This window comes from Dendrobates tinctorius, unplaced genomic scaffold (genome assembly GCF_039654945.1).
Source record: "Dendrobates tinctorius isolate UK_male_01 unplaced genomic scaffold, ASM3965494v1 ptg000038l, whole genome shotgun sequence".
NCBI lineage: Eukaryota > Metazoa > Chordata > Amphibia > Anura > Dendrobatidae > Dendrobates > Dendrobates tinctorius.
This window is the reverse complement of record NW_027361706.1, coordinates 2,057,788-2,082,621: the sequence shown is the minus strand read 5'-3', so window position 1 is coordinate 2,082,621 and position 24,834 is coordinate 2,057,788. Positions and strand designations below refer to the sequence as shown.

Below are 24,834 nucleotides of genomic sequence, written 5' to 3'. Positions count from 1 at the left end.
CCTTCATGATCCTCAGCAGCAGCATCTTTTTCATCAACTTCTTCTTCTTTTTCTTCTTTTTTTTCTTCTTTTTCTTTTTTTTTTTTACATTCTTCATATTCTTCTTATTCAACTATTATTCTTCTTCATATTCTACTTCTTCATCTTCTTCCTATTCTTCTTCATCATATTCTTATTTGTGTCAGGCATTCCTGTAGTTGTTATCTATAAAAGTTTGAAGATTACACCTTCCGTTCAGCCTGTCACAAAAGATTTACAACAGGATTTGTCCGCGTTCAGTTTGTCCTGCAGCAGCAGGCCTTTTCCAGGGGCACCACGAGGAGGAACGGACACACCCCTGTTGTGAGTTCATTTTCCCCTTCACCGTCGCTGTCTGATGAACTCCCTCTTCTGGTGAAGGAAGGTAGTGAGGCTGATTACCAAACACCTGACCTGGTAGATGATGACTGGGTAACAGGAAATTCTGACTGGATATAAGGCAGCCGACGCCCTTCTGAGTCGCTGGTGATTTCTCTGCTGGATTCTTGGAGACCAGTCTGATTCCTGCTTCCCAAAGATAAATTTTTGCTCTGCTATTGAACTTATTAGTTTTGTTTTGTTTACCTTGTTTTTTGGAGTTCAGCCATCCCCGGTCGGGGGTGTGCTGAGTTCCATTTTTGTCTCTTGGCTCTGTCTTCAGAATTTACCTGAGTGCTGATATAGCGACTTCAGGGCCTGTTTTTCCTATCAGACGGTTGGGACATTTTTTGGTAGGGTTTTTTACGGATTGCAGACAGCAGCTTTTCTATCCTGTCCTTTTTAGTTAGCTTGGGCCCCATCGTTTGCTCAACCTATCTTTCTATCTGTGTTAGTGTTTTCATCTTGCTTCACCGTCATTATTTGTTGGGGCTGCCTATTGCTTTGGGGTCTGCTCTGGGGCAGTTTAGATTTCCCCTTTCTTTCTTTAGGCCTATTTAGTTCTCTGGCTGTGATCGAGGGGTCTAGGGCATCGTAGGAACCCCCCACGGCTACTGTTAGTTGTTGTGGATAGGATCAGGGGTCTGCAATCTGATTGCTACCAACCTCTCCGGTTTTTCTGGACTTAGCTTGTATTTTGGTTTTTTCCTCCTTCGGTGACTCATTCATAACAGAATTACCAGCCATACCGCAGATCCTAGGGTACTCAATAGCAGGAAAGAATTGTAAAAAAAAAAGAAAGTTTGTCAGAATGTTTTTTTTTTTGTGTATATTTCTTCCTCTATGTCTCTGAGGCCGTAGGGGGAATTTTTTTTTTTCTTTCTCAATGGAGATGAAGCAATTGTCTGATCGTGTGGAGCAGCTCACTGCTGAAGTGCGGAGAATTTCCGCCTATCTTGCTCATTCACATGCTGCTGAACCAAAGAACCCTACTCCTGATGTGTTTTTGGGGATCGGTCTAAATTTTTGAATTTTAAGAATAATTGTAAATTATTTTTTGCCTTGAAGCCTAACTCGTCGGGGAGCTCCGCGCAGCAGGTTAAAATTGTCATCTCTTTGCTGCGCGGCGATCCCCAGGATTTCTTTGAAACATGATGATCCTATTCTTACTAATGTGGACGCATTTTTTCAAGCCTTGGGGTTGTTGTATGATGAACCTAATGCTATTGATCAGGCTGAAAAGGCCCTGTTGGCATTGAGCCAGGGTCGGGATTCTGCAGAGTTGTACTGTCAAAAATTCCAAAAGTGGGCGGTCCTTACTACCTGGAATGATGGTGCCTTGGCAGCTCTCTTTCGGAAGCATTTGTCAGAAACCGTAAAAGATACTATGGTGGTCTCTTGGCTCTGTCTTCAGAATTTACCTGAATGCTGATATAGCGACTTCAGGGCCTGTTTTTCCTATCAGACGGTTGGGACATTTTTGGGTAGTGTTTTTGGTAGGTTTTTTACGGATTGCAGACAGCAGCTTTTCTATCCTGTCCTTTTTAGTTAGCTTGGGCCCCATCGTTTGCTCAACCTATCTTTCTAACTGTGTTAGTGTTTTCATCTTGGTTCACCGTCATTATTTGTTGGGGGCTGCCTATTGCTTTGGGGTCTGCTCTGGGGCAGTTTAGATTTCACCTTTCTTTCTTTAGGCCTATTTTGTTCTCCGGCTGTGATCGAGGGGTCTAGGGCATCGTAGGAACCCCCCACGGCTACTGTTAGTTGTTGTGGATAGGATCAGGGGTCTGCAATCCAATAGCTACCAACCTCTCCAGTTTTTCTGGACTTAGCTTGTATTTTTGTTTTTTCCTCCTTCGGTGACTCTTTCATAACACACCCCCATACACTGCTTAGTCTTCTTCTGCTTATAAATTTGATAATATCCCTTGCTCAGATTTTTAGTCTTATGCTTAATGTTCTTCTGCTTTTGTTTTTTATGCTTCTTGGTCTTCTGTCTCTTGTTGTTCTGCATCTTGGTGGTTGTCTTCCTGTTCTTTGTCCTCTTGGTCATCTTCTTCAGGGTCATCTTTTAGGTATTCTTCTGTGTGGTCTTCAGGGTATTTGTCTTCAGGGTCATTTTCATGGAGATCCAGAGTGAGAATCAAAAACCATTTCCACAAGCTTGAACTTGGAAAAGTAGCAGAAGTTACAAGAAGGCTGAGGAACTGTCGAGAACCAGCTGACGGTACTGGAACCCGGAGTGGCAGCAGAATGAACAAGAGCCAATGGCGCAACCGTGGACCAGCTGACTGTGCTGGAACACAGTTACTATGCAGGAGGTACCTGTGCTCCAAAGCACTACAAAGGACCAGCAGACGTTGCTGGAACTCGGATACCAAGAAGGAGGCACCTAGGCCAAAGGCACTGCCGAAAACCAGCTGATGGTGCTGGAACCCGGATGGGTAGCAGAAGCTACAATACTCAATGGAACTACCGAGAACCAGCTGACGGTGCTGGAACCCGGAGGGGCAGCAGAAGGAACAAGAGCCAATGGGACAACCGTGGAACAGCTGACGGTGCTGGAACACCGTTACTAAGCAGGAGGTACCTGTGCTCCAAAGCACTACCAAGGACCAGCAGACGTTGCTGGAACTCGGATACCGACAAGGAGGCACTTAGGCCAAAGGCTCTGCCGGGAACCAGCTGACGTTGCTGGAACCCGGATGGGTAGCAGAAGGTACCCATGATTAACAAAGTTTTGCATCCGCGAGCAGGCCGCAGTTACCGAAACCCACAGTCCTACAGGGGGTGCTTAGTCTTCTTCTGCTAATAAATTTGATAATATCCTTTGTTCAGATTTTTAGTCTTATGCTTAATGTTCTTCTGCTTTTGTTTTTTATGCTTCTTGGTCTTCTGTCTCTTGTTGTTCTGCATCTTGGTGGTTGTCTTCCAGTTCTTTGTCCTCTTGGTCATCTTCTTCAGGGTCATCTTTTAGGTATTCTTCTGTGTGGTCTTCAGGGTATTCGTCTTCAGGGTCATTTTCATGGAGATCCAGAGTGAGAATCAAAAACCATTTCCACAAGCTTGAACTTGGAAAAGTAGCAGAAGTTACAAGAAGGCTGAGGAACTGTCGAGAACCAGCTGACGGTACTGGAACCCGGAGTGGCAGCAGAATGAACGAGAGCCAATGGCACAACCGTGGACCAGCTGACTGTGCTGGAACACAGTTACTAAGCAGGAGGTACCTATGCTCCAAAGCACTACCAAGGACCAGCAGACGTTGCTGGAACTCGGATACCAAGAAGGAGGCACCTAGGCCAAAGGCACTGCCGAAAACCAGCTGACGGTGCTGGAACCAGGATGGGTAGCAGAAGGAACAAGAGCCAATGGGACAACCGTGGAACAGCTGACGGTGCTGGAACACCGTTACTAAGCAGGAGGTACCTGTGCTCCAAAGCACTACCAAGGACCAGCAGACGTTGCTGGAACTCGGATACTGACAAGGAGGCACCTAGGCCAAAGGCTCTGCCGGGAACCAGCTGACGTTGCTGGAACCCGGATGGGTAGCAGAAGGTACCCATGATTAACAAAGTTTTGCATCCGCGAGCAGGCCGCAGTTACCGAAACCCACAGTCCTACAGGGGGTGCTTGTCCTATTGGCACTATGGAACCAGCCTTTTTTACCAGAACCCGCAGCCCAAATAGGAAGCACCGAAACTGCAGGCACCATAGACTCGGCTAACCCTACCGCAACACGACAGGACAACGTATCGGTGGCAAAGTGACGTTGACACTACCCGGAAACAGCAGGCGTGCTGTAACAAGGCTGGGCAGGAGGGAGTACCCGTGCCAAAGACACTGCCGAGAACCAGCTGACAGTGCTGGAACCCGGATGGGTAGCAGAAGCTACAATACTCAATGGAACTACCGAGAACCAGCTGACGGTGCTGGAACCAGGAGGGGCAGCAGAAGGAACAAGAGCCAATGGCCCAACCGTGGACCAGCTGACGGTGCTGGAACACGGTTTCTAAGCAGGAGTTACATGTGCTAAAAAGCACTACCAAGAACCAGCAGACGTTGCTGGAACTCGGATACCGACAAGGAGGCAACAATGCCAAAGGCTCTGCCGGGAACCAGCAGACGGTGCTGAAACCCGGATTGGTAGCAGAAGGTACCCATGATCAACAAAGTTGCAAGGCCGCGAGCAGGACGCAGTTTCCGAAACCCACAGTCCAACAGGGGGTGCTTGTCCTATTGGCACTACAGAACCAGCCTTTATTACCAGAACCCGCAGCCCACATAGAAAGCACCAAAACTGCAGGCACCATAGACTTGACAAACCCGACCGCAACACGACAGGACAACGTATCGGTGGCAAAGTTACGTTGACACTACCCGGAAACAGCAGGCATGCTGGAACCAGGCTGGGAAGGAGGGAGTACCCGTGCCAAAGACACTGCCGAGAACCAGCTGACGGTGCTGGAACCCGGATGGGTAGCAGAAGCTACAAGAGTCAATGGAACTACCGAGAACCAGCTGACGGTGCTGGAACCCAGAGGGGCAGCAGAAGGAACAAGAGCCAATGGCACAACCGTGGACCAGCTGACGGTGCTGGAACACGGTTTCTAAGCTGGAGTTACCTGTGCTGAAAAGCACTACCAAGAACCAGCAGACGTTGCTGGAACTCGGATACCGACAAGGAGGCAACAATGCCAAAGGCTCTGCCGGGAACCAGCAGACGGTGCTGGAACCAGGATGGGTAGCAGAAGGTACCCATGATCAACAAAGTTGCAAGGCCGCGAGCAGGACGCAGTTTCCGAAACCCACAGTCCAACAGGGGGTGCTTGTCCTATTGGCACTACAGAACCAGCCTTTATTACCAGAACCCGCAGCCCACATAGAAAGCACCAAAACTGCAGGTACCATAGACTCGGCAAACCCGACCGCAACACGACAGGACAACGTATCGGTGGCAAAGTTACATTGACACTACCCGGAAACAGGCGTGCTGGAACCAGGCTGGGCAGGAGGGAGTACCCGTGCCAAAGACACTGCCGAGAACCAGCTGACGGTGCTGGAACCCGGATGGGTAGCAGAAGCTACAAGAGTCAATGGAACTACCGAGAACCAGCTGACGGTGCTGGAACTCAGAGGGGCAGCAGAAGGAACAAGAGCCAATGGCACAACCGTGGACAAGCTGACGGTGCTGGAACACGGTTTCTAAGCAGGAGGTACCTGTGCTAAAAAGCACTACCAAGGACCAGCAGACGTTGCTGGAACTCGGATACCAAGAAGGAGGCACCTAGGCCAAAGGCTCTGCCGGGAACCAGCTGACGGTGCTGGAACCAGGCTGAGCAGGAGGGAGTACCCGTGCCAAAGACACTTCTGAGCTGCAACTGGCGATGTTGGAGCCCAGGGGTCAATCATGCAGCAGGCTGAGGCCTACTTCGAGCTAGTTTTATATTGGTTGTACACAACTACTGATTTTTACTGGGCTCCACTTGGGCCTCTGGTTCTACTGTCTCTAGTATTTCCCCTGGCCTACAACCCCGCCAGTCGCCGCTCTGAAGTGGCGTGTTCACAATCCACACTTGTTCCTGTGTGACTGGGGCTCAGTCACGTCAGTTGATCCACTGATGTGTGTCCGGCAAGGTCTCCTGCTCTGTCCACATTCCGACTACTAGTAATGGGAATGGGGACAGAGCGGCAGACATTGCCGGACACACATCAGTGAATCAACTGACGTGCCTGAGCCACAGTAGCACAGGAACAAGTGTGGATTGTGCACACGCCACTTCAGAGCAGCGACTGGCGGGGTTGGAGGCCAGGGGAAATACTAGAGACAGTAGAGCCAGAGGCCTAAGTGGAGCACGGTGGAAAATCAGTAGTAGTGTGATTTTGGAGGCAGCAGGAGACTTTGCCATCCACATAGCAGGGGAACAGCAGGCGTTACTGAACCCCACAGACACAGGAGCGAGTGTTTGAATCTGTGCGGACAGCACTTCCAAGCTACAACTGGCTGTGTTGTAGCCCAGGATCAATGCTCCGAGCAGGCTGAGGCCTACTTGGAGCGAGGAGAAAATGCGTTGCAGTGTGAGTTTGGAGGCAGCAGGAGACATTGCCATTCACACAGCAGGGGAAAAGCTGGCATTACTGAACCCCACTAACACAGGAGCTAGTGTGTTTTGCTCTGTGAAGACGGCACTTCTGAACACCAACTGGCGTTGTATGAGCACAGGATGAGGCATGGAGCAGGCTGAGGTCTGATGTTGTTGGCATGTGGATGGAGCAGGAGACTTTGCCGTCTACACAGCAGGGGAACAGCTGGCATTACTGAACCCCACTAACACAGGAGCTAGTGTGTTTTGCTCTGTGAAAACGGCACTTCTGAACACCAACTGGCGTTGTTGGAGCACAGGATGAGGCATGGAGCAGGCTGAGGTCTGATGTTGTTGGCATGTGGATGGAGCAGGAGACTTTGCCGTCTACACAGCAGGGGAACAGCTGGCATTACTGAATCCCACTAACACAGGAGCTAGTGTGTTTTGTTCTGTGAAGACGGCACTTCTGAACACCAACTGGCGTTGTTGGAGCCCAGGATGAAGCATGGAGCAGGCTGAGGCCAACTTGCAGCACGTTTTATAGAGGTTGTAGACTACTACTGATTGTAACCGTGCTCCACTTAGGCCTCAGGCTCCACTGTCTCTAGTATTTCCCCTGGCCTCCAACCCCACCAGTGACAGCTCTGAAGTGGCGTCAGCACAATCCACACTTGTTCCTGTGTTACTTGGGCTCAGTCCTGTCAGTTGATCCCCTGATGTGTGTCCGGCAAGGTCTCCTGCTCTGTCCTCATTCATACTACTAGTAATGGGAATGTGGACAGACCAGGAGACCTTGCCGGACACACATCAGGGGATCAACTGACGTGACTGAGCCCCAGTAACTCAGGAAGAAGTGTGGATTGTGCAGACGCCACTTCAGAGCAGCAACTGGCGGGGTTGGAGGCCAGGGGAAATACTAGAGACAGTGGAGCCAGAGGCCTAAGTGAAGCACGGTTAAAAATCAGTAGTAGTTTGAATGTGGATGGAGCAGGAGACTTTGCAGTCCACACAGCAGGGGAGCAGCTGGCATTACTGAACCCCAATAACACAGGAGCTAGTGTTTTTCTCTGTGCAGACGACACATCTGAGCGACAACTGGCTGTGTTGAAGCCCAGGGATTATAGTTCAGGTGGTAGAAACATGAACACAACAGGAGACCTGGATACAGTTGCCAACCAATTATTTAGTCGGGAAGAGGACTGGCAAATTCTGGGGAGATCCAGGCCTTGTTCATTTTCAGAAAAGTAAGCCGGTCAACGTTATCGGAAGAAAGTCGCGTGCGACGGTCTGTTAGTACACCACCTGCGGCACTAAAGACGCGTTCCGATAATACACTGGCAGCAGGGCAAGCCAGCACCTCCAATGCATACTGGCTAAGCTCTGGCCATGTATCCAGCTTAGAGACCCAAAACTTGAAGGGGGAAGAGCCATCTGGGAGTACACTCACAGGGCAAGACATGTAGTCTGTCACCATCTGATGGAAACGTTGCCTCCTGCTGACTGGAGCCGTCAGTGATGGTGTAGACAATTGTGGCGGACACACAAAACTTTGCCACATTTGGGCCATAGTGGTCTTGCCTTGTGCTGAGGCGCTGCCTCTGCTCCCTCTTTGTGCCGAGTTTCCTCCACTGGCTCGACGCACAGAGGTGCTTTGTAAAGCACTAGCACCACTGCTGTCGGGTTGAATGGAAAACATGATGGACTGCACCAGTGTGTCTTGGTACTCCCGCAGTTTACACTCCCGGTTCAACGTTGGTGTGAGGGTTTGCAAGTTGTCCCGGTAGCGAGGATCTAGGAGGGTGTACACCCAATAATCAGCCGTATAGAGAATGTGGGCGATGCGACGGTCGTTTCTCAGGCACTGCAGCATGAAGTCAACCATGTGCTGAAGACTCCCAACTGCCAAAGAACCGCTGTCCCCTGCTTGAGGCGTGATCTCTGCCTGCTCTGCATCACCCCACCCTCGCTGTACATACTGACTAGAGCTTTGTGTACCTCCCTCCTCTGGAGAGATGTCTTCCTCCTCCATCGACTCCTCCTCATCCGCCTCACAAAGTGTCCCCTGCCTAGGCCTTTGTGAGGAAGCACGTAGCGCAGACTGTCCAGTAGCAGATGGCATTTGGGACTCCTCATCCTCCACCTCTTCCAAAACCTCATCCCTTAGTGCTTGCAGTGTTTTTTGAAGCAGACAGATAAGGGGGACAGTCATGCTGACTAGTGCATCATCTGCACTCGCCATCCGCGTGGAATCATCGAAGGCACGCAAAACGAGGCAGATGTCCTTCATAGAGGCCCAGTCAGTGGTGCTGAAGTGTGACCGGCGCACAGTGCGACTTGTTTGCGCCTGATGCAGCTGGTACTCCATGACTGCTGCCTGCTGCTCACACAACCGCTCCAACATATGTAACGTAGAATTCCACCTGGTGGGTAAGTCACATATGATGCGATGTTCCGGAAGGCGTAATCCGCGCTGCAGAGCAGCAAGGCGCGACCTTGCCGTGCTGGAACGCTGCAAGTGAGCGCACTCTATGCGGACCTTGTGCAGCAGTGCATCAAGATCCGGATAGTCGCTCAGAAAGCTCTGCACGACCAAGTTGAGCACATGTGCCAGACATGGGATGTGAGTGAGGTTGCAAAGGCCAAGAGCTGCCACCAGATTTCGGCCATTGTCACACACTACCAAGCCCGGCTGGAGATTCGCTGGCAGAAACCACACGTCGCTCTCCTGCTTGATGGCATTCCAGAGCTCCTGCGCTGTGTGGCTTCGATTCCCCAAAGAAATTAATTTCAGTACGGCCTGTTGACGTTTGGCCACGGCTGTGCTCATATCGGTCATAATAGGCTCCTGCTGCGCTGTTTCAGAGGAACTTGAGTAGGAGGAGGAGTCAATGTGTACAGACTGGATTCCTGCAATCCGTGGAGTTGGCAGAACACGTACAGCGCCACTCTCCAGATCTGTACCCGGCTCAGCAACATTGACCCAATGGGCAGTGAGGGAAAGGTATCGTGTCCCTGTCCATGGTTACTGGTCCACGCATCGGTGGTCAGGTGGACCTTGCTACTGACGGCGTTTAGTAGCGCATGTTTTATGTTTGCCTCCACATGTTTCTGCAGGGCAGGGACGGCTCGCCTGCTGAAATAAAAGCGGCTGGGCACGGTGTATTGTGGGACCGCCAATGCCATGAAGTCCCGGAAGGTGTCAGTCTCCACCAGCCTGAATGACAGCATTTCAAGTGCCAGTAGTTTGGCAATGCCAGCATTCAGAGCCTGTGCTCGGGGATGGTTTGCCGAGTATGGTCACCTTTCTCCCATGCCTGTGCTACCGATGGCTGTCGAGTGGCCTGGGAGTGTGAGGATGACTTGGAATGTGGTGCTGTGGGTGGAATGTCACAGGGTCTCCGGACAACAGTGCCAGAGGTTCTTCCTTGGCGATCCTGTGAGGAAGCCGAACCAGCTGTGTGTGAGCTGGAGGAAGAGGCCCCAACACGAGCTGAAGAGGTGGTAGGTGGTGCTGTACGTTGGCCTACGTCTTCAGTGTGTCTGTGTAACTCCACCTCGTGCTTGGTCCGCACATGTTTCCACATATTAGTGGTATTGAAGTTGCTGACATTTTTCCCTCTTTTGACTCTCTGATGACACAGCTTGCATTTGACAAAGCAAATGTCATCTGCAACTGTGTCAAAAAAGGACCACGCACTGCAAGTCTTGGGAGCGCCCGTTTTGCCTTTTGAAAGTGGAATGCTCTTAACGTGTGCCGAAGTGGAGGCTACAGGCAACCAAGTCTGCCCCTCTCCCTCTCCCTCCGGTTTTGGCCGTTCGGGGAATCTCTTCCTCAGAGTTGCTCCCACCACCTTCCTGTTCCTCACGCCATGATGGGTCAAGGACCTCATCATCTACACTCCCCTCTTCAAACACCTGCTTCTCCTGGGTTGTCTCGCCAGCACCGTACGCAACAGAAAGTGGCAACTGTGTCTCGTCATCATCTGATGCGTACTGAGGTGTGCTGACCATAGGCACTGGCCCACCCGCCTCTTCAGATTCAGAGGGACAAAGAAGTTGCGCATCACTGCATACTCCCTCTTCTTCACAATCTGGAATGCTGCTTGGCTGGCCCCCTCTTTCCAAACCAACAGATTCCAAGAACAGAAGTAGAGACTGTGATGGCTCCTGTCCAGTGCTCTCTGACTGCCTGGGCACTTTGGCAGGTGGTGAAGAGACAGATGGTTGCTCTTCGGTGCTCTGGCCCTGAGAGGATGTGGAAGTAATTGAAGTCGATGCGTTAGCTGGCATCCATCCCACAACGGCTTCAATTTTGTTCCTCCTGCAGCAGTGGGGTACGGTGAGGTCCTACAAAGCTGCGCATAAAGGACTGTTGCCTGCTAAAACTGGGGGATGCTGACTCACTGGTGCCAACAGCAGGCACAGACTCCCCACGTCCTCTCCCTGCAGAATCCCCACGTCCTCTCCCTGCAGAATCCCCACGTCCTCTCCCTGCAGAATCCCCACGTCCTCTCCCTGCAGAATCCCCACGTCCTCTCCCTGCTGAAACTCCACGCCCACGTGCCTTACTCCCTGCCTTCTTCATCTTGCTAGACTGAGAAAGATAGGCAGAAAAGTACAAAGGGGGGCCTTAGTGTGCTTATTCCTGAACAGCTGGTTACAGGTATAAGAAACACTAATTTTATGAAGTGTGTGTATCGACTACACTTTAATGGGAGCTAATGTGGCCTACACAACTTTCAAATGTAGTGTTTGGTGAACTTTGCTGGGTTTTTTTGGGGGGAAAAAAAACTAAAATGATGTGATCAAAGATTTGAAAGTGAGAGTATCACCAACTTTCTGGAGCTATTACAATGCAGGCAGGTAACCTACAATGCAAAAGATGAGGCTCCAAAAAATTTGGGTAATACTAATCTGGCTGCAGCTGAAGGGCACAAGCCAGAAAAAAGGCTCCTCTACTCTTATATAGTGTTTGCAACCAACCAATGTAGATGGATATGGATGGACGCACACTAATAGGAGAAGAAAAAATGAGCTGCAATTAAAGAAAAATATGTGCGAGGCAGTGACGCACGCTGAGCAGCCTACAACCAGACGTAGCTGCAGGACACACTACTCAGCGTGAGCTGCACTCACACACAGTCAGAGACCTATCAGACAGCCGTGAACAATGCAGCTAAGTGGGCACTAGCACTGACAGGCTGCAGAAAGGCTCCTCTGTGTACTCCTAGAGTGTTTGCAACCACCATATATGGATACGGATGGATGCACACTAATAGGAGAAAAAATGAGCTGCAATAAAATAAAAATGTGTGAGGCAGTGACACGCTGAGCAGCCTACAACCAGACGTAGCTGCAGGACACACTACTCAGCGTGACCTGCACTCACACACAGTCAGAGACCTCTCAGACAGCCGTGAATAGTGCAGCTAAGTGGGCACTAGCACTGAAAGGCTGCAGAAAGGCTCCGCTGTGTACTCCTAGAGTGTTTGCAACCACCATATATGGATACGGATGGATGCACACTAATAGGAGAAAAAATGAGCTGCAATAAAAGAAAAATGTGTGAGGCAGTGACACGCTGAGCGGCCTACAACCAGACGTAGCTGCAGGACACACTACTCAGCGTGAGCTGCACTCACACACAGTCAGAGACCTCTCAGACAGCCGTGAACAGTGCAGCTAAGTGGGCACTAGCACTGAAAGGCTGCAGAAAGGCTCCGCTGTCTACTACTAGTGTTTGCAACCAACGTATATTGATACGGATGGAAGCACACTAGATAGAATTTTTTAAAAATAAGCAGCTCAAAAAGGAAAATATGTATGAGGCAGCAGTGAGGCACGCTGGGCGGCCTACAACCAGACGTGGCTGCATGACCCACTCCACAGCGTGAGCTGCACTCACACAGCCCTTGCAGACAGCTGTGAACACTGCTGCTAGGGAAAAGAAAGCTACAGTGGTGGTTTATGTAGCCTGGGTAAAGCACAATATTGTTTTGAGAATCGCTATTTCTAACTGTCCCTCACAGTCTTCAACAGCAGCCTGTCCCTAACTGAATTCACAGCCGAGTGACCAGAAATGGCAGCGGCTTTTATAGTGCATCATGACATCATTTCAGCAGCCAATCACAGCCATGCCAATAGTTTACATGCCTAACAGGATGTGCCCACACTTCTGAGGATTCCCATTGGCTGAATCAAAGCGAGCGGGCTGATAGCATTATGGGAACTTCCCATTCCGTTATCCGATACGAAAAAAGTATCGGAAGTCAGTATCGGAATTCCGATACAGCTAATATCGGCCGATACCCGATACTTGCGGTATCGGAAAGCTCAACACTAGTAATGATAAATCACTTTCCCTTTACAGGTAAATCTGCTTGTACCATCATCCATCAGTCCTGATTGAGCTCCAAATGCAAACTCTAATTTTTTGCAGATGTTACTGTGTGGGCCATCGCAAGCTCTGCACGATTTCTTTTGACTTCATGACCAAACAAGCAACACCATTTCCACAGTAAGTACACTGGAGAGCAGTCAGCATGGTTTCAGAGCGTCCTGCACATTCAACGGCAAAATCCACTCCTCCATTAGTTAGCTCAGTAATGACCTCATGAATGGGTTTATCGTAAACCTTTGGGTTTAGGCACTCAGTGGCTCCCAGTTGTAAGGCTTTTGGATACTTATCCTTATGTGAACCTACTCCAATGATTCGTGTAGCGCTTGCATCCTTGCATCCTACAATTGATGAAAAACCAACTCCTCCCAAGCCAAAAACAGCACAACTAGAGCGCTTGGTCCCCTTAGCAGTGTTGACAGCTGCACCATATCCAGTAGAAAATCCACAGCCTATAAGACAAACTTCAACAAGGGCACGGGCATCCACTTTGGCAACGTAAATGTCAGACACCACAGTGTATTCAGTGAATGTACTTGTGCATGCGTAATGATAAATCGCTTTGCCTTTACAGGTAAATCTGCTTGTACCATCATCCATCAGTCCTGATTGAGCTCCAAATGCAAACTCTAATTTTTTGCAGATGTTACTGTGTTGGCCATCGCAAGCTCTGCACGATTTATTCTGACTTCATGAGCCTTTGGAGGAGCTACTTCAATATCTTCAATGCTGAGGGGCTTGCATGGTTCCCAGGCAATAGCGGCCTTGCATTTAATAGCCTTTCCTGCGGTGCTCATGGTGGTTCCGGTTCAAAGCAATGATGGAGGAGAGAGCGTCAGCTGATGCCTCCTCTCCCATCATTCCCCTCTGCCTCTGACACTGCGGGTGTGTGATGACGTCATCGTGCACTCACTGTGTGCCAGGCAGTGCAGCCATTGAGACAGGAGCCCCCTGAGGAAGCGACGAAATATCAAGCGAAACGTGCGTTGGGGAACGTGGTCACAGCACGGGCAGTCATTATGGGTAATTAACCTCTTCATTCTTTACTTAGTCATGTAGTGGTCTTTGCATACGTAATGTATACATAAATATATTTATTGTTGATACTGTGGTAATTGCAGGTACGCAGGATGCAGTGACGAGTCGCGAGACAATTTGGTGCTTTCTATAATAACTTTTATAAGACTAGAGGGAACTTTCCTCAGTCACGGCTTGATCACCAAAAGCGGTAATGGAGCGCCGACACCAGGGCCTAGCGGGGTACTCTGTATCGGGCCCGTTGATCTCAATGGGAGTGTTACGGAAGCTGTGACCCGGTCCGTGGCCCTGGGGCTCCATGGCAAAAAAGGGGGTGAATGAACAATGAAATAAAGTTTATGAATAGTTTGTGACGCCACCTGTGGTGTTCGGCAAGTGAGGTGTTAGACCGACGCTGCATGCAGATCCTCTGGGACTGGTGGTGGGTTGCAGCCAAGATGGTGAAGCTCCCCACAGGTGGAGCCGTAGTCCCAGGGCAGTGTAGATGTAGCAATGGAGGAGAGGCACAGGCAGTGTAGAGGCCGTTGCCCAGATGTAGCTTTGCAGGGTGTAGTGATGCGGGAATAAGTGGAGGACACCAGGGCATGTAGTTCCAAAGCTTTACTCACAGTCTGCAGTTCACACAGATGCCTGCCTCCGTGCTGTGTCCTCCGGGTCCTGGGCTCAGTCAACCTCCAGGCAAGATAGGATGCTCCCTTCGAACACTCCGCCAACATGTACCTTTCTGAATGTCTCCTCTATAGCGCCTTTTACTGAAGTACTCCTAGTACTGAGTTACACTGGAGTGCCTCCTGACAGATGTTCCCAAGAACTCTACTTGTACAGCAGACAGCTGTTGCCTGCTTCGGGGACGCCTTACTCCTGAGTCCCAGCTCACTATCCAAGTTGCTGTTGTGCCCCCAAGTCTTAGATGGGAGTAGCTCACTACTCCACCGGTGTCTGCTGCAGAGCCTTCAGTATCCATACAACCTCGGGGACCGGGTCCCGGCCTTGCGTTTAGAACTTCTAGGCAGGGTTCTCCTCTAACCAACGTCCTCTCTGTTCCATTTTTCTCCTTCATTCTGTACTAATCCCTCTCTCTCATAGAAGGTCAGGTTTCAGTCCAATGTCTTTCTCCTTCTTTCCTTTCCTGTGCCAGCTGGCTCAGATCACTGAGGCAGCTGCAGCACTCCTTCCTCCATCCCTCTTCCAGGAATCCTCACTCCTCTCCGAGTGACTCTCTCTCTCTCTCGCTGACTGACTGACTAACTAACTCTTCCTGCTCTTTATGTAGTCTAAACTCCACCCGCCTCCCAGAACGTTTCGTGTTCCAAGCAGGGAACCACCAAAGGTGCTCTGCTACCCTCTAAGCAAGGAGCCGCAATGTGGCTTTGCTGAACTACCATGTTGTGTGGGATGCGAGTGTTGCAGCGTGGTCAGGAGATCTCACCTTACCTGGATGGTGGGGCACCACACCTCAGGAGGAGGTGCAGTACCTCTGTGGCGACTGAAGCCTCAGGGGTGCCACAGTAACACGGGTTGCCCTCGCAGGGGCTCTAAAACAAGCAAACACAAACGGGTAGAACACGACTACTTCCGGCAATAGCCGGTCACTATAGGGCCGCGGTATGGCTGACTACGGGTCCGTAAATATATAGTCAACTTAGCCGTCCAGGCGTCCCTCGCCATTCGGGATGGTGGTCTTTCGGCGTAGTAGTCGCTGGGCCCAGTTGCTGAGGCGTTGGCGTAGTCTTCGCACGCTCCAGCGCTCTGATGACACTGGAGCCCCACAGGCCCCGGCTGAGTCCTTGGACGGATGGGCCGCAGTTCCCAGACTGGGGCAAGTGGCAGCAATGTAGGGTGGCGAATCACAGACCACCCGCGCAGCTAACGGCTGCGACGGGGAGTCCACGGCCAGCAGAGGCTCGGCCCCTGCTGTGAACCGGTGCGGGACAGTGGTGGCCGGCGGCGGCACTGTACTTGCCGCGAACACTGGTGAGAGCAGGGCGACTGCGGGTGGCGGGGAACAGGTCGCTGCCGCGGGGTGGAGCGAGATGGCAGCGGCCGCGGGCGACCGCGGGTAGGCTGCAGCCGCGGGCTGGAGCGGGGCAGCAAATCTCGGATGATCGCCCTGCCACCGTCCCTCTGGAGTCCTCAGTCGGCATCTTCCCTGGCACTGGTAGGTCGCTCTATCTTGCAGTCGCTCCCACAGTCTCCTGCTGCCTCTGTCACAGTCTGCTCACTCATCGTCCCGGGGATTCCCCGCCTCCTTTATATTGTTCCCTCCTCCAGCCCATCTGTCTGTCACAACAGCCTGTCCTCGAACTCTGTGCCCCGGGGACAGTTTCCCCCGGAACCCAGATGACGGCTCCCTTGGTTCCGGTCCGGACACTCGACGGGGGCCATTCCTCCCACACTACCATGGTGATGTTTATGATTTAGGGGCACTTGTTCAGCATACCATTGCACTGCATGGTTGGCTATATGAGCCTCCTGATACTGAGTGAATCAGCTGCCTGATGTTTACATTAACTCTTTCTATTACTATTGGTTTGACATAGGTTATTTTTTGCTCTGTCCTGCTATTATGTTCTGCTCATAGTCTGTGGCCATCAGTCTTGTGAATCATGTGTATTCATACATACTAATTGACATATGATATATTTTATTGTACATTTTACTATTTATGTAATTGATGAACTTCTGTATTAATAAATACTTATTTTTCGTTGTATATGGTAAACTCATTTTTTTCTCTGTATTTTCTGATATGTATCTGAGTTTATATACATGAAATTTTCTTGACTTTGTGCTGGTACTTTTTATGTTTCTGTAGGAGCCAGACGGGAGCAGCGCATGGCACGAGGAGAGGTGAAAATTGTGGAGTTTTTTAATATATCAGTGAGTTCTGGACTGTGGGGCCATTCTCGGGGGGGGGGGGGATGTGGACTGTGTTATATATTATGTGGGCTGTGTTATATTCTATGTGGCTGTGTTATATACTATGTGGGCTGTGTTATATACTATGTGGACTGTGTTATTTACTATGTGGGCTGTGTTATATATTATGTGGCCTGTGTTATATACTATGTGGCTGTGTTATATACTATGTGGATGTGTTATATACCATGTGGCTGTGTTATATTCTATGTGGGCTGTGTTATATTCTATGTGGCTGTGTTATATACTATGTGGCTGTGTTATATACTATTTGGCTGTGTTATTTACTATGTGGACTGTGTTATATACTATGTGGCCTGTGTTATATACTATGTGGACTGTGTTATTTACTATGTGGACTGTGTTATATATTATGTGGCCTGTGTTGTATACTATGTGGGCTGTGTTATATACTATGTGGCTGTGTTATATACCATGTGGCTGTGTTATATTCTATGTGGCTGTGTTATATACTTTGTGGCTGTGTTATATACTATGTGGCTGTGTTATATACTATTTGGCTGTGTTATATACTATGTGGACTATGTTATTTACTATGTGGACTGTGTTATATATTATGTGGCCTGTGTTATATACTATGTGGGCTGTGTTATATACTATGTGGCTGTGTTATATACCATGTGGCTGTGTTATATTCTATGTGGCTGTGTTATATACTTTGTGGCTGTGTTATATACTATGTGGCTGTGTTATATACTATGTGGCTGTGTTATATACTATGTGGGCTGTGTTATATACTATGTGAGCTGTGTTATATACTATGTGGCTGTGTTATATACTATGTGGGCTGTGTTACATATTATGTGGACTGTGTTATATACTATGTGGGCTGTGTTATATACTATGTGGGCTGTGTTACATACTATGTGGACTGTGTTATATACTATGTGGACTGTGTTATATACTATGTGGGCTGTGTTATATACTATGTGGCCTGTGTTATATACTATGTGGGCTGTGTTACATACTATGTGGACTGTGTTATATACTATGTGGACTGTGTTATATACTATGTGGCCTGTGTTATATACTATGTGGCCTGTGTTATATACTATGTGGCCTGTGTTATATACTATGTGGGCTGTGTTATATACTATGTGGCCTGTGTTATATACTATGTGGGCTGTGTTATATACTATGTGGACTGTGTTATATACTATGTTGGCTGTGTTATATACTATGTGGCCTGTGTTATATACTATGTGGCCTGTGTTATATACTATGTGGCTGTGTTATACACTATACTATGTGGCTGTGTTATATACTATGTGGGCTGTGTTTTATACTATGTGGCTGTGTTGTATACTATGTGGGCTGTGTTATATACTATGTGGCCTGTGTTATATACTATGTGGCTGTATTATATACTATGTGGCTGTGTTATATACCATGTGGCTGTGTTTATATACTATGTGGGCTGTATTATATTCTATGTAGGCTGTATTATATTCTATGTGGGCTGTGTTATATACTATGTGGCTGTGTTATATACTATGTGGGCTGTATTATATTCTATGTAGGCTGTATTATATTCTATGTGGGCTGTGTTATATACTATGTGGCCTGTGTTATATACTATGTGGGCTGTATTATATTCTATGTAGGCTGTATTATATTCTATGTGGCTGTGTTATATACTATGTGGCTGTGTTATATACTATGTGGATTGTGCTATATACTATGTGGCTGTGTTATATACTATGTGGGCTGTGTTATATACTATGTGGCTGTGTTATATACTATGTGGGCTGTGTTATATATTATGTGGGCTGTATTATATTCTATGTGGGCTGTGTTATATTCTATGTGGCTGTGTTATATACTAAGTGGGCTGTGTTATATACTATGTGGACTGTGTTATATACTATGTGGCTGTGTTATATACTATGTGGGCTGTGTTATATACTATGTGGGCTGTGTTATATACTATGTGGACTGTGTTATATACTATGTGGCTGTGTTATATACTATGTGGACTGTGTTATATGGGATTTGGATGTTTCGCCCCCCCCGCAGTTCGCCCCCAGCAGTTCGCCCCCGCACATTTCGCCCCCAGCATTTTGCCCCCAGGGTGTTTCGACCCCGCACATTTCACCCCCGCACATTTCGCCCCATACCCAAGGAGCTGCAGCTGTGACAGGTAAGTATGTCAGTTTTTTTGTGTTCTAGGGTGATAATACTCCTTTAAGGCCAGCCAGATGAGACACTGGGTGAGCTGCTGAAAAGGCAGCCACAGGAATCCCCAGCAATTGGGGTCCTGTATATTTTACCCTCAGGTATGTTCAGCCCTAGATGTTTTGTTCCCTGCATGTTGACCCCAAAAGCTGAGGGTGAAACATCAGGGGTCAACATGCTAGGGGCGAAACATCAGATGGCGACCCATCCAGGGACAAAATGCTGTAGGTGAAACATCCTGGGGCGAAACATCCAGGGGCGAAACGCTGGGGGCGAAATGTGCGGTGGCGAAACATCCTGGGGGCCAAATGCTGGGGGCAAAATGTACCTGGGGCGAACTGCTGGAGGCAAATTGCTGGGGGCGAAGCTTCCTATAACCGCTCTTAATAGGGTGCATTTCCTGGAGTTGGACAATGCATTATTCTGCACATTGCTTCCTTCTAGAATTCCTGCGCATGATAAGGAGATTAAAGATTTTCTCTATTTCCTATTTTCAGTAACAAAACAAAGGTTCAGGAAGAAGATGAGCTGATAGAAATAATAAGTGATGACCCAGGTAAGTACAATAATGTGGGTCTATAAAAAATAAAGCAAATGAACTGCATATTTTTTTTTACTGCTTAAAGGGTAGGAGAACTTATTTTTTGGATAGAGGAAAAAACGATTGTACCGTGATGGAAAAAGCGGACACATTGACCAAAAATGGATGAAAATTTTCTCTTTGCATGCAAAAACAACCCCAAAACATCTGAATGAGGCCTAAAGGTACTGTCACACTTAGCGATGTACCAGCGATCCCGACCAGCGATATGACACGGTCAGGATCGCTGGTGCATCGCTAAGTGGTCGCTAGTGAGCTGCCACACTGGCAGATCTCACCAGCGACATCGCTGGGGACGGGCGTCGCTACTTACCTGTCACACCAGGCGATCCTGCATCCTCCCGTCCGGCTCCACGCGTCGCTCGTCATCACAACAGGAAGCTGACGACGAGAAGCGGTCCTGAACGTTCTCGCGCGATCAGCGATAACCAGGGGGGGAGCGGGTTGTAGGTAAGTATCACACACAGCGATATCGCTAGCAATATCGCTATAACGTCACAAGTTATAGTGATATTGCTAGCGATATCGCTTAGTGTGACAGTACCTTTACTAATTTTGAGTTGGCCTCCTCCATTACACCCAAAGAAATAATTACATTATCTTCTCCTGTTTTTCACAAACAGAGCGTCCCTTCAATATCAGAAAAGAGGAAATAGTGGACTGGGTAAGGTCAGTGGAAGGCTGAAAGAGACGAAGAAAGAATACAATCAAGATTTATAGACAACATTATTATTATTATTATTATACAATTTATAGCGCCATTTATCCATGGCGCTTTACATGTGAAAAGGGGCAAATATAGACAAGTACAATAAACATGAGCAGTACAAGACACACATAAGTACAGAAGGAGAGAGGACCCTGCCCGCAAAGGCTCACAGTCTACAGGGTTGGGTGAGGATACACTAGGAGAGGGTAGAGCTGGTTGTGCGGCAGATCAGGAGACTGTGGGTCACTGCAGGTTAAAGGATTGTCGGAAGAGCTGGGTCTTCAGGTTCTTTTTGAAGGTTTCCATGGTAGGCGAGAGTCTGATGTGTAGGGGGAGGGAATTCCAGAGAATGGGGGAAGCACGGGAGAAGTCTTGTATGCGGTTGTGGGAAGAAGAGATAAGAGGAGAGTAGTAGAGAAGGAGATCTTGAGAGGATCGAAGGTTGCATGCTGGTAGGTACCGGGAGACCATGTCACAGATGTAAGGAGGAGACAGGCTGTGGGTGGCTTTGTATATCATAGTTAGGGTTTTGAACTGGAGCCTCTGCACAATAGGAAGCCAATGAAGGGCTTGGCATAGGGGAGAGGCTGGGGAATAACGGGGAGACAGGTGGATTAGTCGTGCAGCAGAATGTAGGATGGATTGGAGTGGTGCCAGAGTGCTAGAGGGGAGGCCAGAGAGTAGGAGGTTGCAGTAGTCAAGGCCGGAGATGATAAGGGCATGCACTAGTGTTTTTGCGGTGTCATGGTCAAGGAATGCACGGATCCGGGAAATATTTTTGAGATTGCGATAGCAGGAGGTTAGGGTTTGGATAAGTGGCTTGAAAGCGAGGGCAGAGTCGAGGATCACCCCGAGGCACCGAGCATGCGGGACTGGGGAAAGTGAGCAACCATTGACATTGATGGATAAGTCTGGTGGAGGGGTAGAGTGAGATGGGGGAAAGATTATGAATTCTGTTTTGTCCATGTTCAGTTTTAGAAAGCGAGCAGAGAAGAAAGCTGAAATAGCAGACAGACATTGTGGGATTTTGGTCAGTAAGGAGGTGAGGTCAGGTCCAGATAGGTAGATCTGCGTGTCATCGGCATAGAGATGATACTGCAAGCTGTGGAATTCTATGAGCTGTCCCAGGCCAAAGTTGTAGATGGAGAAGAGTAGGGGTCCTAGAACTGAGCCTTGAGGAACACTGACAGAGAATGGGCAAGGTGAGGAGGTGGTGTGGGAGAGGGAGACACAGAATGATCAGTCTGTTAGATATGATGAGATCCAGGATAGGGCCAAGCCTGTGATGCCCAGAGAAGAGAGAATCTGGAGCAGGAGGGAATGGTCCACAGTGTCGAAGGCAGAAGACAGGTCCAGGAGAAGAAGGACTGAGTATTGTCGCTTGCTCTTGGCGGTTAGTAGGTCGCTGGTGACTTTAGTTATGGCAGTTTCAGTTGAGTGGTGCAGTCGGAAGCCTGATTGTAAGCGGTCAAAGAGGGAGCAGGAGGAGAGGTGGGAGGACAGTTCAAGATGGACAACATCAACAATATCATCATTACCACCAGTGAGATCATCACTACCATCATCATCATTACCACCAGTGAGCTCATCACTACCATCATCATCATCACCACCAGTGAGATCATCACTACCATCATCATCAATACCACCAGTGAACGGTTTTGTCAGCAGATCGTCAGTATTCTCACAAATAAATCTAAAGAGAATAGAACATCAGAAAGTTTCCTGAATGCAAAAAACTTTCTTAAAAATAAAAGCAGAAAATGTGATAGTTTCACATTTATACCTGTACGTACTGTGACAAATATTGTCTGTGTAATCATATTATAATATTTATTGCCCCCAATTTTTTTTAACTCTCAACTTTTTTTGTTATTTCAGTCTTTGACATATACCCTTCACTTTTCTACTGTTGGGATATGGGTATTTTTTCCTTAAAATTCATGTATTTGGGGCTAAAAATCATTTTTTCAACTAGGTTTTATTAATGAACTTTACACCAAATGAGATGTCCCTTTTCAGAGATTCCTTGACGAGGTGGGTTGGGTTGATCTTTGAGGGATGCGTCCGCCATGCAGGGTCGGTTTTAGACAAAGTGGGGCCCTTGGCAAAAGCTTAAAGTGGGTCTGCAAATGCTCACATATCGCTCCATCACTCAGAAACATTTCTGTTGTATTTACTTGCGCTGAGTTCAGGCCGCTAAACGAGCCCGATCGACAATATTGAAGTCATTCAACGCTTGTTTCCTGGAATTTTTAGGGTATCTGCACACGTTCAGTAATTGGCAGCGATTTGTATGCAGCGCATGTCCGCTACGTCCATAGTGTTGCCAGCTATTGAATGCAGGTGATTCTGAATGTGTCCATTGAACTGTGCGGAATTAAACCTTCAAATACATTGTACGGGTGAGATTTATCTTACGGAGGCTTGTGTCTCTGCAAGATAAATAGACATGCTGCGAACTGGAGAGACACGCCACATGTCCATCTCTGGGTGATCCGCGGGCATCGGTGCACGCACAGTAGGCATGGGATTTCTTGAAATCCCATCCGCTATGCTGTAACATCTGGATGCTGCACAGGTACGCAGCATCCAACCCACATCATTTACTGACCGTATGCACCTACCCTTACTCTGGCTGAGGGAGAATGATTGGTGCAGATAGTCCTTGATACTGTATAATGCAGGTCCCATATAGTACATATAGTAAAATGCGCTCCCATGGTCCTTGATAGAGTATACTGCAACCCCCCTCAGAGTATAAAGCAGCCCCTCAGAGTATAATGCGGCCCCCCACAAACACACACACACACACATAGTGCAGCCCTCACACACAGTATAATGCAGAACCCACACCCATAGTATTATGCAGCCCCTTCAGAGAATAATGCAGCTCCCTCAGAGTATAATGCAGCCCTTTCAGATTATAATACAGCCCCCCACACACACAGTATAATGTAGACCCCCAGAGTATAAAGCAGCCCCCTCAGAGTATAATGCAGCCCCACACACACAGTATAATTCATCCCCCCACAAACACACACAAAGTATAGTGCAGCCCCCACACACAGTATAATGCAGCCCCCCACACAGTATAATGCAGCCCCCACACACAGTTTAATGCAGCCCCCACACATACAAAGTATAGTGCAGTCCCCCAAACACACAGTATAGTGCAGTCCCCCCACACACACAGAATAGTGCAGACACACAAAAAAACAGTATAGTGCATTCTCCCCACACACAGTATAATGCAGACAACACAGTATAGTGCAGTCCCCCACACACAGTATAGTACAGCAGACAAACACACACCAAAGTATAGTGCAGTCCCCCCATACACATTATAGTGCAGCAGACATACACAACACAGTATAGTGCAGCCCCCTACACACAGTATAGTGCAGACAACACAGTATAGTGCAGTCAACCCCACACACAGTATTGTACAGCAGATATACACACTCCAAAGTATAGTGCAGTCCCTCCATACACACTATAGTGCAGCAGACATACACAACACAGTATAGTGGAGGCCCCCCCACACACAGTATAGTGCAGACAACACACTATAGTGCAGTCCCCCCACACACAGTATAGTACAGCAGACACACACACACACCAAAGTATAGTGCAGTCCCCCCATACACACTATAGTTCAGCAGACACACACAACACAGTATAGTGCAGTCCCCCCATACACACTATAGTTCAGCAGACATACACAACACAGTATAGTGCAGTCCCCTCATACACAGAATAGTACAGCAGACACACACACACAGTACTTACCTGCTGCTCTCGCTTCTGCATACTGCAGAGCTTCTCAGCTTCAAATCAGCTCCCCTGTTGGTACATGCTGAGTCAGAGGCGAGTGATGGGAGAGGGAGCATCACATGATGCTCTCTCCTTCATTACTGCTTTCAACTGTATCGGCATCTATAATTTGATATGATTATTAACAGGTTGGCTTAAGATTATTTCAAGGTTTTCTATGGGTCTGATCACTTTGATAATGGCTACAGTAACGAGGCGTACGGAGCGGAGTCGCATGTGTACGAGGTGTACGGAGCGGAGCCACGTATGTATGAGGTGGATGGAGCGGAGCCGTGTGTGTACGAGGTGTATTAAGTTTGAAAGGAATGGCGCCCGCCAGCTCAAATTTTTTTTATGTGCGGCACATTTACTCTGCCGAGTTTGAGACCTCTGCTGTAAAGTGTCAGATCACTGATCTGACACTTTGCAGTGCACTGTGTAAGATCAGCGATCTGACATGTACTGCAGGAGGCTTTCTGAACGCCTAATCTCAGCAGGCACTGAGAAATCCACCTCCCTGCAGGACCCCGAAGGCCCCCGTGGCCATCTTGGATCCGGGGGCCTGCACTGTTCCCTGCGTGATTCTTCCCTATGCCCATGTTTGATCGCAGTGTGCCAGGGGTTAATGTGCCGGGGGCAGTCCGTGACCGCCTCTGGCACATAGTGCCGGGTGTCAGCT

At 48.6% G+C, this 24,834-nt stretch overlaps 1 protein-coding gene across 1 annotated transcript in view; it reads right to left on the bottom strand.

Moving 5' to 3' along the window:
* The window catches only part of LOC141088173 (NADP-dependent alcohol dehydrogenase-like), a 30,647-nt gene extending 6,495 nt beyond the window's left edge, over positions 1 to 24,152 (bottom strand). Inside the window, exons 1-4 of the mRNA XM_073574096.1 lie at positions 24,132 to 24,152; positions 20,226 to 20,311; positions 13,005 to 13,546; positions 12,834 to 12,889 (exon numbers count right to left, since the gene is read on the bottom strand). Coding sequence (XP_073430197.1) covers positions 12,834 to 12,889; positions 13,005 to 13,546; positions 20,226 to 20,311; positions 24,132 to 24,152 — 705 coding nt within the window. The remainder of the gene's footprint in view (positions 1 to 12,833; positions 12,890 to 13,004; positions 13,547 to 20,225; positions 20,312 to 24,131) is intronic.
* Between the last annotated feature and the right edge of the window lie 682 nt (positions 24,153 to 24,834).